Source organism: Abramis brama, assembly GCF_963993115.1.
Source record: "Abramis brama genome assembly, chromosome: 15".
In the NCBI taxonomy this organism is placed as follows: Eukaryota; Metazoa; Chordata; class Actinopteri; order Cypriniformes; family Leuciscidae; genus Abramis; species Abramis brama.
Window position 1 is genome coordinate 21,622,131 of NC_139977.1, and position 19,060 is coordinate 21,641,190.

At 37.7% G+C, this 19,060-nt stretch overlaps 1 protein-coding gene across 1 annotated transcript; it reads left to right on the top strand.

Annotated features, from left to right (window-relative positions):
- Window positions 1-13,139: 13,139 nt before the first annotated feature.
- Window positions 13,140-18,501, top strand: dusp4 (dual specificity phosphatase 4). Its single transcript, XM_084137176.1, has 4 exons — window positions 13,140-13,649; window positions 14,547-14,674; window positions 15,193-15,412; window positions 17,246-18,501. The coding sequence occupies exons 1-4, from the start codon at window positions 13,274-13,276 to the stop codon at window positions 17,623-17,625; spliced, it is 1,104 nt and encodes a 367-aa protein (XP_083993302.1). The 5' UTR covers window positions 13,140-13,273; the 3' UTR covers window positions 17,626-18,501.
- Window positions 18,502-19,060: the final 559 nt, after the last annotated feature.

The following is a 19,060-nucleotide window of genomic DNA, read 5'->3' on the forward strand; positions in this document are numbered from 1 at the left end:
AAGCCATCACAGTAAAGGAATATTGATTGCTCAACAGTACATCTGGTCCGTGTATATCTCAGTTTAGACACTTTAAAGTCACGTTACCAATGATAGAGCGAGAGTCAGAGAGAGAGAGAGAGAGAGAGAGAGAGAGAGAGAGAGAGAGAGAGAGAGAGAGAGAGAGAGAGAGAGAGAGATGTGTGTGTGTTGGGGGGGGCATGTGGGGTAAAAGTTCCTAAATTCCTAAATAGTACATTTGTCTTGTTTTTTCAAAGATACATTTACTTAAGAAGCAAAATACATTATTGTTTTCAGATAATTTATTTCAAATGTATTAGTATTGTTATTAAAAATAAATCTAACAAATTTAGTGAGGTTTATGCTTTAAAACGAACAGAAAACAGACAAACAAATATATTTTTTTTTATTTAAGCATAAATCTCACAAAAGTTAATGAGGTCTATGCTTTTAAAGTGTAAAAAAGTAATAAGAAAAATAAACTTTCTATAAAAAACTTAATTCAAGACAAAATTCTCTGAAAACAAGACCTTTGCGATTTTGCCTTTCAAGACTTTGTCAAGGGACATTTTTTATTAAGATTTTAAGCATATATCTAAGAAATTATAGAGAGCTGTATGCTCTTAAATATGAAAATAAATAAATAATATTTTTGGCAAATAGTTGTATTTTATTTAAACATAAATCACACAAAAGTTAATTAGGTTTATGCTTTAAAAATATTATAAAATGTAATACAACATAAACTTAAAGGGTTAGTTCACCCAAAAATGAAATAAATTACTCACCCTCATGTCATTCCAAACCCTTAAGACCTTCGTTCATATTCGGAACACAAATGAAGATATTTTTGATGAAATCTGAGAGCTGTCTGACCCCACACAGACTGCAATGTTAGACTGCAACGTTCCAAGACCCAGAAAGATAGTAAAGACATCGTTAAAATAGTCCATGTGAATACGGTGGTTCAAATGTAATGTTATGAAGTGACGAGAATACTTTTTGTGCAAAAAAAAGAACAAAAAAAAGACTTTATTCAACAATTTCTTCTCTGTCTGTTAACGTTATAAACTCAGTGCAGCGCTTCCGGGTTCTACGTCAGAACGACGGCTCAGTATTGGCCGGCTCCTGCGTCAGCATCACATGTATGCGTAGTGGTCCTCACGTGAACAGTGTGGAAGGTCAGAAAGCTCTCGGATTTCATCAAAAACATCTTCATTTGTGTTTCCGAAGATGAATGGAGGTCTTACAGGTTTGGAACGACATGAGGTTGAGTAATTAATGACATTTTTGGGTGAACTAACCCTTTAATATTCAATTCAAGATAAATTGTTAATTCTTAATATCTAATGCCATTCTGTTGATTTAAATTTAATAAGAAAGATTAATTTAAGCTTGATTTAAATATAAACCAAGAAGCAACACTAAAATGATTTTTGCAGTGAGAGAGCACTGAGGTGAGGAGCTGTCTGATCTCTAATGTCTGCTTCCTCTTCTCACACAGAGAGGGAAGGCTTCCTGTGTCTGGCATTTGTCACCACTCCTGAGCCAAGGGGAGCTTCAACAGGAAATGAAGGGACACCTTTTTTTGCCACCCAATATCATCTGTCAGAACTGCTCCATTCTAATACTCGCCCAAAACGTCTACGTATCAAAAGCGTGTGTGTTTGTTTATCTTCTTGATGTTTTTCTATTATCCGGTCCAGCTGTGACCTACATCATGAGACCTGTGAAGAGTAAACTGGAAACATGCTCAAAAGCACCAGGACTCATCAGATCCGTTCATGTATCACCACTGAGTTGCCGTTCACATTCATAAGAAAGTACCTCCGTGCAGTAATGTCTCCATGACCTGCATATTCAAGCAATGTTTTGGAGAAAGCAGCTGATTTTAAAAATCTCCTTAAAGTCTTATGTAAGTCACAAACCCACTGCTGCTCAATAATGCAGCGGGCCTGGCTATAGAACACATGTACTGGGGTGGCAGAGAGATTTTAAGTATGAATGATTGGCTCACAGTAAACCTGCCAACTGCTGATGCAGAATAGAGGATTTCTTGAGAAGAAAGCGTATGTCCCAAAACAGCAGCTGTGTTGCAAGCTCATTTTCACAGTTTATAGTTAGTCATTTTTTTAATGGTTATGTTACAAAAGTTATACACTAGCCTTCAAAAGTTCAAAAGGGTCAGTAAGTTTTTTCTTTTAAAGAAATTAATACTTTTATTCAGCAAGGACGCATTAAATCAAATGTGACAGTAAAGACATTTATAATGTTACAAATATTTCAAATAAATGCTGTTTGAACTTTCTATTCAGCAAAGAATCCTGCATTGTTTTTATCATGGTTAACACAAAAATAATAAAGTGCTCCTAATATGCTCTTTTAAAAATTCCTATTTTTGGAACTTCCTAATCTCCTACAATAGGTTTACAAGCATCCAAGGTCAAAAAACACTTTAATTTTCTCATAATATACATTGGACATCACCTCATTTCTCAAAGAGTCTGAAAACGGTTTGTTCGTAGATTCAGTCTCTCTAAGCCCCGCCTTTCCAAGAGCTACTCTGCTCTGATTGGTCTGATGGCGCAGACTGTTGTGATTGGTCTACAGCGTATGTCAGAAACAAAGCATATAGGGACACTTTAAGCAGCATAACTGTTTTCAAGACTGATAATAATAAGAAATGTTTCGAACACCAAATCAGCACATTAAAATGATTTCTGAAGGGTCATGTGACACTGAAGTCTGGAGTAATGATGCTGAAAATTCAGGTTTACCATCCCAGGAATAAATTACATTTGAAAATATATTGAAATACAAAATTATAAGTTGTAATAATATTTCATAATATTATTGTTTTACTGTATTTTTAATCAAATAAATTCAGCCTGGGTGAGCATAAGAGACTTCTATCAAAAACATTTATGTTTATGTATAAACTTTTGAAATGGTAGCATAAGTATGTTATATTGTAATGCATTCTGCTTCTTGTACAATGTGTAAGCTGTGCGTTTTATATTAAGTAGAGGATATACTGTCTATCATTCTGTAAATTCAAGATTCATTACATTTATATGCAGGTCAAAAGTAGCAAGCATGGCAGTTACATGCTGACAATATAAGTTACACATTCGGCTGAATGCTTAAAATAGAAAACGTGAGCTCTACCCTCACAAACCACTTATCGAAGCAGCTTGAAGTGATGCTCTGTTGCTAAGTAGCAGGTAAAGCTCGCCCTCTTATGCACCCGAGCAAAACGAGATAGGAGCCGCTTAGCACATAGAAAGCTATCAGGACTACCAGAGGAACTGATCTGCAAGAGGAAAAAATGAGGTCAAGATATGCAAAATGTCTCAAACGAATCCTCTGCAACAGGAAGTCTACTTTGACAGCACATGGTAATTTTAGTTTGGCATAAAAATGACTGATTTAAAAATAAATGAAGTGGTAATATGAATCTATTTGTCACTTTCCACAAGTCTTGAAACTCGAAACTTGAAAAGGAAGGGTGTTTTCTTTTTCGTTAAGTGGTCTGTGAAAGGTGTTTAACCTTATACATTTTAAAAATACGTTTTATTTTCTAGTTTTTTTTTCTAAAAGGTTTGCAATTGTTGCAACCTTGTTATCAAAGTTTCAGACAAGCGTACGTACGGTTTAAACCATGATTTGTGATTAGTTTTTTTTCTCAATACCCATTAAATAGAAATCTGAATTCAACAAACACAATGTATAAAAAGAGATGAAAAAGATGGGTAACAGTGTTGAAAATGCATCCTAAATTAAAATGAGTTTTTATCAAATGTTGTTTGCCTCACACTATTTATTTATTTTTACAACAACTTTGGTAACAGGGCTCAACGATTGGACAATTAAAATGCTGTGAACACCACAATTTGTGTACATTTTTTTTTTTTTTAATATATAAAAGAAGATTTATTTGTCATCCTGTAATGCTGTAGAAAGGGTCCAAATGATGTCACTTCTTAAGTGTTGCAATTATGTTAGAATTGTCCATTTTTTGTAATGGGGAAAATAATGTTAGACCGAGGCTAGATCTAATAATGTCCCCATGCAACCGTGTTCATGAATGGGGTGACATAGTCATTTAGTTTATGCTGGGCTAGCATGTTTTAATCGGCTTACAAAACAGATTAAAGCTAATGAGGACTTGTGTAACCAGACACAGGCAAACTTTTAACACGTCCACAAAACAGGTTCTGTTGGGATGGATTTTTCAGGAGGGCATGAATCCAATAAGAACGATTACTCCCACAGAAATAATTACAATAATGACTCCAAACAGGAGATATTTGATGTTTAAACCGGAAGCAGCATAATCTAAAACTGCTTGCTAATCTGGTACATCATCCCCCCCCATCCGATCATGTGACCTGTGTCTGGCGGGGAAGGGAGGGGAGTAAAGATGATGTCATCTACAAAGATATGATCACAGGAGATGTGAGACCTACTTCCATCCTCTGCATCAACAAAATCATCATCACTCAGTGCTGACATGTGACATGAACAGAGTGCAAAAGGCATGAATAATGATCATACTGATGTCTGAAAAGCAACTAACGACTGTCTGCCCTGAATACTTCATCACACTCTTGCATTCTCCAATCATAACACAACTTGCAGTATGTGACACTCGTGAAGGGGGTGCAGGGAAAAGATTTGACTGGAGCTTATATATAGGAGTTATATATTTTAGGAGCACGTAGCATGTGTAGCTGGGGCCAGAGAGGATTATGCTGAACTACAATATTGGATACAGAGCTATGATAATAATATAAGACACACACATCCAGCGACTTCCCTTAGCACATAAAAACATAGTGTTTCCTCTTTTTATGTTTGGGACACAAAAGGAGATACTGTACAATAAAAGTAAATAGGGACCACAGTTTTATTGTACACTGTAAAAGTGATCAGTTGACTTAACTTAAAAAAAATGAGGAAACCTGTTCAAATTAAGTAAATAAACCATGCGTAGTTGAAAAAAATAAGTTGTGTGAACTTAACTTAATTTTTTCAATTACACATGAAGTTTATGAACTTAAAATTTTAAGGCAACAGGTGTTCTCACTTTTTTAAGTTGTCAACTGATCACTTTTTGCAGAATAAGAGCATTCTACAAGATAATTCCTTTTCTGTTCTACGCTAAAAGAAAATCAAACAGGTTTGGAGCGTCATGAGGAGGAGGAAATGATGCAACATTATAAAAAACTTTCCTATACATACGATATACTGCATTCTCCAGCTGAGATGAACACTGGTGGCAGTAAAACACCAACAACGTTTATTCACTTTCACACAAATTACAATTACAGGTGCAGATTATTGATTAATAAAAACGTATTTTATGTTATAACTTCAAAATGCTCTTACCATAGTGCATGATTTGTGAACTAGCCTAATACAATTTGCATCACATAACCAGCTCCATAAGTATGCATTTCTGTCTTACTAAATTTGTTCAGAAGCTCACCTCTACAGCAATGCACTTGAGATGCGAAGCGCTCGGGTACGAGTCCCATGAAACATGCATCATAATAAAGGAGCACAAATACTTGCAGAAGCAAGTTAAAACGTTGGTTGCTTCAGGCAAATCATTTTTACCGTACGTTTTCTTTTTTTATCACTATCGGTTAGGTTTAGTGTAGTGGCTACGTTGTTTTCAAACGCGATAGAGCATTAATATTTTGGCGCCACTCACCAGACATTTTATTTCTGAACTGCTGCCATATGTTCAACAATCAAATTCATAAAATGAAGGTTGAAAAGTCAGATTTAAAATTTTTGGGAGAACTATCCCTTTAAACACAGTTTGAGTTGTTTTCTTATGCTGGTATAGTCAGGTCAACACTTCACCCGTGCCCTAACCCCCCTCCTGCCCGGTGACAAGCTTCTGCTTTGCTTATGCTTATGCAAAACAGTGTGTTTTGAATGTGGATGGGGCGGATGTTGCTTCCGGAGACGCAGACGTGTGTGTGTGTGTGTGTGTGTGTGTGTGTGTGTGTGCGTGTCAGATGACACAGGATTAATGAGAGGGCGGTGAGCCATGCTGCTGTTGGTCAGAGCGGAGTTAGTCTGAGGAAACCACAGTTTGGAGGCCTGTCCGCTGGTTTTAACATGCTATGGAAATCAAACAAATTTCTGTGGTTATATTAGACAATGCAACAAAGAAAGAAGAAGCTACTAAGTTTCAGCTTTGTCTCTTGGGATATTTTAAAGTTGATGCATGTAATTTTAGGTACTCAGCTTAATAGGTAGAGACTCACATTCTGACCAGCCTGACACAGCAACACTGGCTCAACCAATGGTGTCAGTTTAGGGCGGGGCTATCTGTTTGACTGGCCAATGGCATTCAATCAGCTGATGCTAATAGTGCCGAATTGACATACTATGACCCAATTGAGACACAGATATGGCTTTTCGAGAGGTTAGTATTTCTTATATAGACTTCATAGCTTTCATAATAAACCAATTGTTCAGTGCAACTGATATTAAAGGGACAGTTCACCTAAAAATACAAATTCTGTCATAATAATCAGTTGAAGGTAGCCATTGACCTCCAAAGTGTTTTTCTCCTACTATGGACGTCAGTAGTTACCGTCATCTGTCTGGTTACCAACATTCTTCAAAATATCTTCTATTGTGTTCAAAAGAACAAACAAACTCACACAGGTTTGGAACAACTTGGGTTTGGAACAAATTTTTGGGTGAACTATCCCTTCAACAAAAATATTTCTCAGACCTCCTAGTACTAAAGGTCAAAACCTGTTTAACTTCCAGATATCATATAGGGAACAAGATGAGCTGTTTCCTCTGAGCACAGTGACTAATTGGCCAAACATCAGTTTCACTACCCCATGTCTCTAACTCACATTACTTGTGGCTTTGCATTTCCGCCCAGTCATGAGGCCGTTGAAACTCATCAAAACACGAGTTTGCTCAGCTGCTTTTGTTTTTGACTTTATTTATGAACAGCCACAGCTGATCACATCCTGAGTTCTGAATTCTTCAGAATCATTTACTTACCCCCATGCTACACTTGATAACAAAATATATTTTAAAACAAAATTGACTTTCATTGCACAGACAAAACAAAGCACTGGGATATTTTTTAGATTCACATTTTTGGTGTTCCACAGTAAAGTCATACAGGTTTGGAACGACGTAACGGTGAGTAAATGATGACAATATTTTCAGTTTTGAGTGAACTATCCCTTTAAGCGATTACATATTTGACTGCGGTTTTACACTTGACTCGTGTGTCATAACTTTGTGTTTCCTCCAAATTGGATGAATCATGTTCTAGGATAGCAATGGGGTGGTGATGACACATTTGCTAAACAATGCAGGAGAACGTTCAGGCATGGACGTTCATGTTGTTGACACTCAAGTATTGCACAAGAGATGGTTAAAGAGCTAATCATCATGAAATCAGGAATGCACATGAGGAATGAAGGAATGAACTTAGTGGGCTTGCTGGGTATGAATATTTTCCAATGAATGTTGGCAACAATGACAACATTATAAAAAACAATAACAAACTAGCATGCTCTTTAAATGCAACTGAGTGCATAGTAGCTGTCATATATCACTATTGAACTAGTCATGGCTGAAATTTCAGCTATGGATGATAAAGATAAAAAATTTTTATCTGTACGGCCAGGGAAATTATGAAAATAAAACATTTACTCTTAAAAGAAAAAGTTCTATATAGAAACCTAGGGTTCTTGACTCAGTTTTAGAGTGCCAAAACACTCTATATAATGAGAAATGTCTTAAGATTGCATTATGCTTTCATGTTTAATGGGTTAATTTATTTATTTATTTAGTGATAAAGTATGTTTTATTCATAAAATGTAATAAAAAATAAAAATTCATTCATTAAAACTAAATTCATAAAATGATGATGGGAAGCCCAAAAGGTATTAAGCACCTGACAAAACCCTTTAAGATTCTATAAAACCGTTTCCTCTAAGAGTTTATAATCATATAGTTGGATAGCAAAATTAACTTATTAACCTATTAACTTTTAAATGGGAAAATAATCCTCTTCCTGAATAAATTGTTGTTCATTTCAAACTATTCAGTATTTTGGCCTAAAATCATCTGTCACATGCTCTAGACCAGTCAAATCCTTGAAAACCATGAACCGAACAATGCATACAAAGAAAAAACGTGCAGAGTCAGGCACAAGTGACAGTCTCTGAACTGACAGGACATTCTCAAGGGAGCATCTTCCCGTTGTTCACACAGGAAATGGCTAAATGGGTTGAATACGCAGGGGTATGTATGTTTAATGAATGATTTGAAGAGAGAGAGCACATGACTCTTGGGTGGGACCAGTGTAATGAGGTCGACCGTGTTGTATCCAATGACTCATGTTCCATACCCCAGGACTAAACCACTTCCTGTTTGCCACATGAGTACAAATGGTAGGCTACATGTGAAAAAGCATAGCTATAGCCTAATGCTCAGATTATAGCATCCTTCTCTCCATACTATAAAAATGAAATCAGCCTCAGTCCCAACCCGCTATCAATCCTCACACATAAACACACATCACAGATGTGGTGGTGAGTTTGACGTCAAGCGCTCGGCTCAAAGTGGCTGCTCCTCCCCTGGGCAGAGTCACCACATCATCCTTTTGCAGTTTCTTCATGAGCCATCGCTTCGTTGCTATGACAGCTATGATTTACCCATGGTCCCCCGTGATAACGCAGAGCACTACACACGTGCACTGAGCTGCCATGGCGACAGGCAACATGGCTTCACCAGGAATCGTCACCAACTCCTTTCCACTCTGAGACATTCAAATCTCTATACATTGTCTAGAGCAAGGGGTTTTCAAACCTTTTGATATCACGGTCCCCCAAATATGATAGGCTGATAGGTCCTTAACTCAAGCATGCAATCACGTCATTCTCTAGGGCACATCTGTTTGGTTTCTGCTGTATCAGCAGCCATTGAGCTTGCTGCTCAACCTTTAAATACTTGGTCAGCATTTGCTATAGCAGTACAGTACATTTCAGGAACCCTCCACCTTCCCCAGCTCCACCTGTATAGATCTGCTACAGGTAATTCATGTATGCTATATTGTGCAGCCACAGCATTTCTTACTTGCTCACAACAGCGTCATGTATGTCTTGCCAGTAGCAAGTCCTGTTGCTCTGCAGCAGCAATAACCAACAGCAACAGATCTATTCCGCAAAGACCAAACACATCAACATAGTTATACATTACCATGCCAAAGTCTCAGAAAGTTGTCATGACACAAATAAAAACCCTTTTGTACTGTGAAAATTACTCTCTGGATAATATTACCTTGCTTATAAGGTGGTCTAGATGTGCTTCACATATCATTTAATTTTGATAAATAAATTATAGGCCTAGACCTGTCTATGGTCTAGGCCTATATATTATCCTAACAAAACAACTGCTATCTACGTGTAGATATCTACACATTTGAACTGTATAGAATTGATGAAATGGACACAGCAGGAAAATATAAGATTTCACACTAAATAAATGGCATATTAATAAATAGACTAGACTAAAATCACTTAGCAGTAAAAATTCTTTAACACTCTACAATTTGATTTAGAAAGTGTTAATGAATTGTTTTCAGTCACAAATGAATGCAAAGTCATGCACGTTCACAGCTTTGCTGGAGCAGAGGGGGGAAGGGAGGATGTGTCATATGATAACGTTAACACATCTATTGGATAGAGAACCTTCCTATCTATATGCTCAACTGAAGCAATGATGGCAAAGCACTATGCAAATACAGGCGTCTCATGAACAAGCTTGTGTTAAATCATGCAAATATTTTATATTCGAGATCCGGAGGAACTGAAAAACACAGCATGCTTTAAAATGCAAATCCACACATAGAGATGGAAGCAATTAAAAAAAAAAAAGTAGGCCTATATGTTTAAGTTGTGTTAACTGGTTTGAATTCATTAAGAAAACTTTAGATATAATGTGTTTTAAACATAAAACTAATACAAAATAAGCACCATTAGGGCAGAATTTTCTTTCAAATAAAATCATATAAAGTGTTGTATTTTTTGTTTGTTTAACAAATGTTTATTTCATTTTACAGATGACATCTGAAATAAGTAAACCCCCACCAGAGGAAGCTCAGCATTTGAAGGCTTATCTTTACTGATAACCATGTTAACTAATTAACTAGGGGCTTTCTTAATCCCATGAGTCAATAAAGAACTCACCCACATGCCTCCATCAAAGCAGACAGGTTCCTAAAACCCCCTGTAGGGAAATGATAATCAATCAGCAATAATTAACTCTTTACACATAGCAAGACCATAAAATATATCCAGTTATCATAACATTATCGTGAATAATATGAATTATAGGACAGTGATCAGATTACAGTCCCTAATAGTAGGCCTACATTGATTTAATTAGGCTATAAAATAATTTAATATCAAGGTACTCAAAGTCTTAACATTTTTTTAAAAGCATACTTACCAACAATGGAAACCACACGATGTGTGTAAAAATAATCAAAAAAAGTCTCTCCTATATGATCTAGGCTATTCGACAAACAAAACGTATTCACAGTAGGCCTAGGCCTGTTACACAGGTTGTGGATAAAAATGGATATGTGGATATGTATTACTTAAACGACATATAATAGCCTATACAGTACAATATACAGTAGCCTACCACGCAGTTTGGAACAAATTATTGAGACAGAATGTTCGCAGGGCGCGGTTGCTAAAGAATAACTAACTGCCTCCTACCCATAGACTGTAAAAAATACCGCACCGTTTTCAATATATAAACAAATGAGATGGTTCGCGAATTGAATTATGGGACCACCCCTTTTTCAATAATTGCACTTTTAACTTATAAAAAAGCCTGAAAAAAGTATTTAAAAATATAATAGCCTAGCCTAATTTTCCCTTAAATTATGACAGTTAATAATGTGCTTCTTCTAAACGCTTACAGAAAACAATACATTATGTCAAATATATATATTTATATATATATATATATATATATATATATATACAGTGAGGAAAATAAGTATTTGAACACCCTGCTATTTTGCAAGTTCTCCCACTTGGAAATCATGGAGGGGTCTGAAATTGTCATCGTAGGTGCATGTCCACTGTGAGAGACATAATCTAAAAAAAAAAAATCCAGAAATCACAATATATGATTTTTTAACTATTTATTTGTATGATACAGCTGCAAATAAGTATTTGAACACCTGTCTATCAGCTAGAATTCTGACCCTCAAAGACCTGTTAGTCTGCCTTTAAAATGTCCACCTCCACTCCATTTATTATCCTAAATTAGATGCACCTGTTTGAGGTCGTTAGCTGCATAAAGACACCTGTCCACCCCATACAATCAGTAAGAATCCAACTACTAACATGGCCAAGACCAAAGAGCTGTCCAAAGACACTAGAGACAAAATTGTACACCTCCACAAGGCTGGAAAGGGCTACGGGTAAATTGCCAAGCAGCTTGGTGAAAAAAGGTCCACTGTTGGAGCAATCATTAGAAAATGGAAGAAGCTAAACATGACTGTCAATCTCCCTCGGACTGGGGCTCCATGCAAGATCTCACCTCGTGGGGTCTCAATGATCCTAAGAAAGGTGAGAAATCAGCCCAGAACTACATGGGAGGAGCTGGTCAATGACCTGAAAAGAGCTGGGACCACCGTTTCCAAGGTTACTGTTGGTAATACACTAAGACGTCATGGTTTGAAATCATGCATGGCACGGAAGGTTCCCCTGCTTAAACCAGCACATGTTAAGGCCCGTCTTAAGTTTGCCAATGACCATTTGGATGATCCAGAGGAGTCATGGGAGAAAGTCATGTGGTCAGATGAGACCAAAATAGAACTTTTTGGTCATAATTCCACTAAACGTGTTTGGAGGAAGAAGAATGATGAGTACCATCCCAAGAACACCATCCCTACTGTGAAGCATGGGGGTGGTAGCATCATACTTTGGGGGTGTTTTTCTGCACATGGGACAGGGCGACTGCACTGTATTAAGGAGAGGATGACCGGGGCCATGTATTGCAAGATTTTGGGGAACAACCTCCTTCCCTCAGTTAGAGCATTGAAGATGGGTCGAGGCTGGGTCTTCCAACATGACAATGACCCGAAGCACACAGCCAGGATAACCAAGGAGTGGCTCTGTAAGAAGCATATCAAGGTTCTGGCGTGGCCTAGCCAGTCTCCAGACCTAAACCCAATAGAGAATCTTTGGAGGGAGCTCAAACTCCGTGTTTCTCAGCGACAGCCCAGAAACCTGACTGATCTAGAGAAGATCTGTGTGGAGGAGTGGGCCAAAATCCCTCCTGCAGTGTGTGCAAACCTGGTGAAAAACTACAGGAAACGTTTGACCTCTGTAATTGCAAACAAAGGCTACTGTACCAAATATTAACATTGATTTTCTCAGGTGTTCAAATACTTATTTGCAGCTGTATCATACAAATAAATAGTTAAAAAATCATACATTGTGATTTCTGGATTTTTTTTTTTAGATTATGTCTCTCACAGTGGACATGCACCTACGATGACAATTTCAGACCCCTCCATGATTTCTAAGTGGGAGAACTTGCAAAATAGCAGGGTGTTCAAATACTTATTTTCCTCACTGTATATATATATATATATATATATATATATATATATATATATATATATATATATATATAGCCTATATATTAAATTTACATATTTTACAGTTAACTTATTAACATATTGTATATGCTATTTTTATATTCTTGTTCAAATAAAATTGTGTACACAGTGAATTCGTGATTAGCCTACAAGCGCTTTATTTGGTCGTCGTTTTGCCGTGGGTGTATCATCCATGTTAATGGATATTCTTTTCACATATTGTTTACTTTAGACCTTCTTCAAATTTAATTTCAGCAAACAGTTTCGTCATCTCAAAAGAAATATTCGACGGCTGAATTCTGGTTTAGAAGGTGACGGCGGTCAGCATCGATCGTCGCTGACTCTCATGAATGAAGAGCGCCTGTGAATGGAGCTCGTAGCAGACGTCATCTCCATTGTGACGTCGCGATCCTTTTATGGAGCGATCGTCTGAAGCCCATTCATAAAACGGAAAGAGAACTGCCTCTGGTAGTAAAGCTCTCAGGAGGGTAACACAACATTACACTGCGCACTGCCAACGTTGGATTTGACGTATTCTTTTCATTAAACCACAATTTGGCGGTGACCAGTCCCCATCGGAGGAGGAAAATGGTCACAATGGACGAACTTAGTGAAATGGATTGCAGCGTTTTGAAGAGGTTGATGAAGGACGATAGTGCGAAAAGTCTTCTTTTGGACTGCAGATCGTTCCTAGCGTTCAGCGCAGGTCACCTTCGCGGTGCCGTAAATATTCGCTGTAACACAATAGTTCGGAGGCGAGCAAAAGGCTCCGTTAGTTTGGACCAGATTCTGTCCGGTGACGACGAAGCGAGAGCCCGTCTTAAATCGGGGCTGTACTCCGCCGTGATCTTGTACGATGAGCGGACCTCCGATACAAACACTATGAGAGAAGACAGCACAATCACCCTCGTGCATAACGCTTTGTGTAGGGATACATATAGGACAGAAGTCTATCTGCTAAAAGGTAAATTCAAATCTACACTATACGGAAAAAAATGATTGTATTATTGTATTTCTTGATGCAACCGTATTATTTGAAATAAAGCTGCATGCTCTGAAATATCTGTTGTATAGATGTTTTGACTGTGGTTAAATCTAAGCATCATGTCTGCTCTCTAAGATAATGATGTAATGTAGGCTATTCCCTGCTGGAAAATCCAGCTTAAGATAGTAGCCTAGCTGTTTTTGGAACATGGTAGCTGGTCTAAGCTGGTCCAGGCTGGTCATTTGCCGGCTGACCAGGTAACATGTTCCAGCTTGACCACCTTGAGCTGTTTGACCATTTAGAAACCAGCCCCCACATTCTGAGGAGAATATTCACACCTTGACAATAATTCCCACCTGTTCATAGACACAAACCAACTATTAAATATGCCTCACATTTTTTTAAATAGAGATTCCTTCATTTTAAAAATGTATGCCCTTTTTAGTGTGTTAAATTGTGAGGCTTGATAATAATTTAAGACTGTCTATTTTTATTCAAAATGTTTTACGGCTTGCCTGAAAAGAGTGGGCCTAAATTAAAATGTCCGATCTTAGTTATTTTATTTTTTTTAGATTATCATGGTTAATAAATGTTACAAGTGATCAGTCATTTACTGCATTATCTTTGTGTTCTTGAAATGTGAAAATTGTGTTAAGGTGGTCTCTTAAGTGTAAATTCTGTCTGACCTCAAAACAATAAAAAATATCCCATTCAAATACCAATTAAGGGCAAATAAAATTCGGTTAGATGATTCAAGCTGGCCTGGCTAGTCCTAAAACCCCTTTAAACAGCCAACAGTTCATATTAGATATTTAAGCTGGATACAATTTGGACAAATGCATTAACATGTTTTTTTTTTCCTTCTTCACTTTATAGGAGGCTACGACAGATTTTCCACACAGTATCCCGATTACTGTTTGAAAACCAAAACACTGCCCGTATCCAGCCCTCAGTCCAGTGTGGAGACCAGCTGCACCTTCTGCGCAACTCCCCAGCATGACCAGGTAACTACATTAGCAGCGCTGGATACTTTGAGGTCAGCTAATGGGCAGCATTGTGTAACATTAAACGTCCTGTTGACTGCTGTCATCCGCTGCTCTTTCCGGCTGATATAGCAGTACTTTTGAGTGCGTTCGTCCGGCCTTCCTCTGTAACGGGGGTGTAGTGTGTCAGACACTCCAGTACGCTTCAGTGTTGATTCCCACATCGATCACTTCCTGTCTCTACAGCTTGTTAAGCAGGCCACCAATGACATAACAGCGGGCCAAATCAATACGAATTTCCCGAATAAATAAACTGGACATTTTTAGAGTGACCTTTTTATAGCAAATAGAGGTGTAAGTGTAATCTGTTATAAATGCTTTTCATCATTTATTGAGAAGGGCCTGTAATTTGATGAATATAAGGACAAATTAATAAAACCATTTAGATTTTAATTAATACATGCATTTATTATTATTATTAAAATATATATTAAATATGTAATATTATTAATTAAGTTGTTGTCCCTTTTTTATTACAGGGTGGGCCTGTGGAAATCCTCCCCTTTTTATTTCTTGGCAGTGCTCTCCATGCGTCTAAAAAGGACATGCTAGATCGTATGGGCATTTCTGCTCTATTGAATGTATCTTCAAACTGCCCCAACCATTTTGAAGGGGATTACCAGTACAAGTGTATCCCGGTGGAAGACAACCATAAGGAGGACATCAGCTCTTGGTTCATTGAAGCCATTGAATTTATAGGTATGATGATTTTTAATTTATTTTTAATAAAAAATATAGCCTAATTTATTTCATGTATGCATGTATGTATGTAAATTGGGGTTTGGATGGTTAGGGTAGGTGTAACCGTTGGTCCGTAAATTAGTCTTGGTTGTTATAGGTCCTTTTAACTGCAAATGATATGCATTTAATCAGCAATTAAAACGTTGATCTGCATTGCAGAGCTTTTGCAACAATTACACCCTCCTTTTTAGGCTAGCACCCATTACAATAGCTCAGCTTGGTGCATGTAGCATAAAGAAGCTTGAAGAATATGTTTGAATGTGTTTTGATATATAGATAAATGCAATGATGAAAATGAAAGGCCCACGTCAAAGGTGCAAAATACGGGAGGAATGCTGCGGTATGGGTGGGTCTTCCTTATAAAAGGGTTTTTCCGCAACTGAGTGAGGTTGTGGGGGGTGGGGGGGTGGGGGTCCTGTATATCCAATTTCAGCTCAGCATCCTCTGCACTAAAGCTAGGCCCACAAGAAGGCTTGCCGCATTTGATCGCACCGTCCTAGGTGTGTGTGTGTGTGTGTGTGTGTGTGTGTGTGTGTGTGTGCTTGTATGTATGCGTCAGAGTGCAGAGCTTAGGGACCAGAGTCTGACTCATCCTCCATTCAGGGGTGCCTTGATACTGGAGTTACCTCAGATCTGGGTGTGTATGGCTGTGCAAAGGCATATATGCAGACAGTCAAGTGCACACGAAGAAAGACATCTGACTAATATTTTGATACCGAGGTTATTTTCTCTTTGTTCCACGCACGTCATTTTTTTGTTAATTGGCAGCTTATTAGTTATAGCAGGAGGTGTCTGTGTTTATGAGTGTGAATTCCACCCCAGACCATTTTGCCGGGGTGTTGAGTGTTTTTTGTCCAACTGTAACTATCAGTTTTTGGTGAATGTGTAATAACCAGTTATACATGTATTCTAGAAATGCATTGTCCTTATTATTTGGGTGTTTTGAGTGGTAATAATACACACGGATCATTGTGTATATCAAACTGTTATTAAAAACAGTTAATATCAAACAGGGATATTATAGTTTTGAAAATGTTGTATTATTTTATGATTTCATTGTAGCAACATTTTATTTTAGATTTAATTGTTCATTTATTTTATTTGTATCTTTTTATAAATTACTAATCGTTTATATTTTATTGATTGGTTGTTTTACATGTCAATCAGAAACCCTCTTGTCTGATTGGATAGGCTTTTTGATTCTAGTGATGCACAGGAGATAATTAAATCCAGTGTTAATTGAAAAACACTTTACATTCTCACTCTAAGTTAATACAGTGTAATAATAATAATTTGGTTGACCTTCATAGTCGGTCTAGTTTTCACTGTTCAATCTCCAGACATGTTTCAAGCACAAATTTCAAATAGTTTTTTATATCCAAGTAGTGATTGTGAGATTGCAGCCTGAACTGAATGTAATGAGACATAAAATATTGGCAAGAAAAATATTTAGTTTTGAGTTCCTTTTGAGGGCTGCATGCAAAACCAAAAGTAACCCATGCCACGATCAGCATAGTTTGATTCCCAAAAACTTGAGTTGTCTGCGTCGGTTTATTTAATTAATAGCTAGTTCTAAAAGATTCACAAAGTTCACTTTTTCGAATCAGTCTGACTAATTGTTTGCTGAATTAACTCAAGTGAACCCTTCAGAGGGGGTTTCGAATCAACATATGCCTCATTGCTTTCAATGATATTTCAAAAAGTTGCGGGCGTCAGCTTCACTGCTTATGCGGTAAGATGACTCATCTGAGCTTTATCTGTGCTTAACAAAACTCTCTGCTCTTTCCTCAGACTCTGTCAAAGATTCCAACGGCCGTGTTCTGGTGCACTGTCAGGCCGGCATCTCGCGGTCGGCCACTATCTGCCTGGCGTACCTGATGAAGAAGAAGCGGGTGCGTCTGGAAGAGGCCTTCGAGTTCGTGAAACAGCGGCGCAGTATCATCTCCCCCAACTTTAGCTTCATGGGTCAGCTCCTGCAGTTCGAGTCGCAGGTCCTGGCCACTTCCTGTTCTGTAGAGGCCGCCAGCCCTTCCGCCACTCTAGGCCCCAAGTCTTCCTCCACCCCCACGTCACCCTTCATCTTCAGCTTCCCCGTGTCAGTGGTGACGCACAGCCAGCCCAGCAGCCTCACGTACCTACAGAGTCCCATCACAACATCACCAAGCTGCTGATACACTGCTGTCTTTCATCAAGTTTGTTTAGCATTTGTCAGTGCCTTGTACAGAGAAGGTACACAAACACTTTTACTCACCTTTCCTTCAGACTGATCGCGAACGAGACATTCAAAGCATTTCAATCTGCAATACAGATCCGTTCCTGTCACAGAGCAGAGCAATAACCTGATTCTCCTTCCTCCCAGTCGCCACCAAAGCACTGTATGTTCTGTTTTCTTTTGTTATATTGTATGATCACGATTTTAAACGTCTGATTTTCTTTGCCAATTTGTACCGAGGATATCTTATGAGTTATTTCTGCTGTATGCCTTACCAATAATGACTGTGGCGTTCTTCCGCATGGAATGTTCTCATTAATAGACAGGATGATGCTGGGTTGTACACTGAACCTTTTTACACTGGAAGTTGGGAATGGGATTATTGGGAAGCCGCTTTCCTATGAGTCAATTTGCTTTTTATTATTCCCCTCTGAGAAGCTCTGTGAGGGAAACTTGAAGAGTCCATATAGCAGATGGTATGTGTATGTGTGTTGGGAGTCCTACTTCTTTTTTTATGAGATTGTGGGCACCTTTTATAGCACTTTTAAGTGATGCAAAATTTATTTGAGGTTTGTTTAGCAACCGGAATTGAAGTTTTAACCAAGCATCGTTTTTTTGCCATATTACATGGTCTGTTTGTCTGTCAATCACTGATGAGATGAATGCAATAATTTTTACTGTACTTGTGAAATGTTATTGTCTGAACGCTCATGGCAATAATCATTCAGAGGGTTAGGATTTTTTTTTAACTCTACCATGTTCTGTTGTATTATATGTACATTTTATTTATCTCACGATTGTCATTGTTAAATATAAACTGTGTTCTCTAATGAAAGTGTGGCGTGATTTAATTGTATAGAAGAACAAAATCTACAGATCTACAAATCTACAGGATCATATTTTGCTCTATAGCAGTAGGCCTGTAAGTAATATTGCAATAATTTTGTAAAATGAATAGAACATGAGCCATCTCATTATATCTTACATGAACTAAGAAAAGATATAAAAGAATAGAGCGCGCTATTATGCAGGAGAAGTGATTTAGCTTTTATCTGATAAATGAGGGTAGAATTTTGAATAGGTTCAATAGAAGTTATTCTTGAAGAGCCACAGCGCCCTCTAACGTGTGTCCTGTTAGCTGCATTCACGTCATGGTCAATTCTGACTCAATCCTTCCCACTTATTTAACGAGAAGTTCGCTGGAAAACCAGCGAACTTCTCGTTAAATAACCATGATCATTTTTCCGCTTAACCATCAGACACACTGTAGCTAAACTGTAAAACGTTTAAAGCAAAAAATAATTTGTAATTGCAATTTTGCTTCAGTGTGTCTCTGATAATATTTCAATAAATGTGATAAATTAGGTTGAAGCTGAAATGTACCATAGCAACAT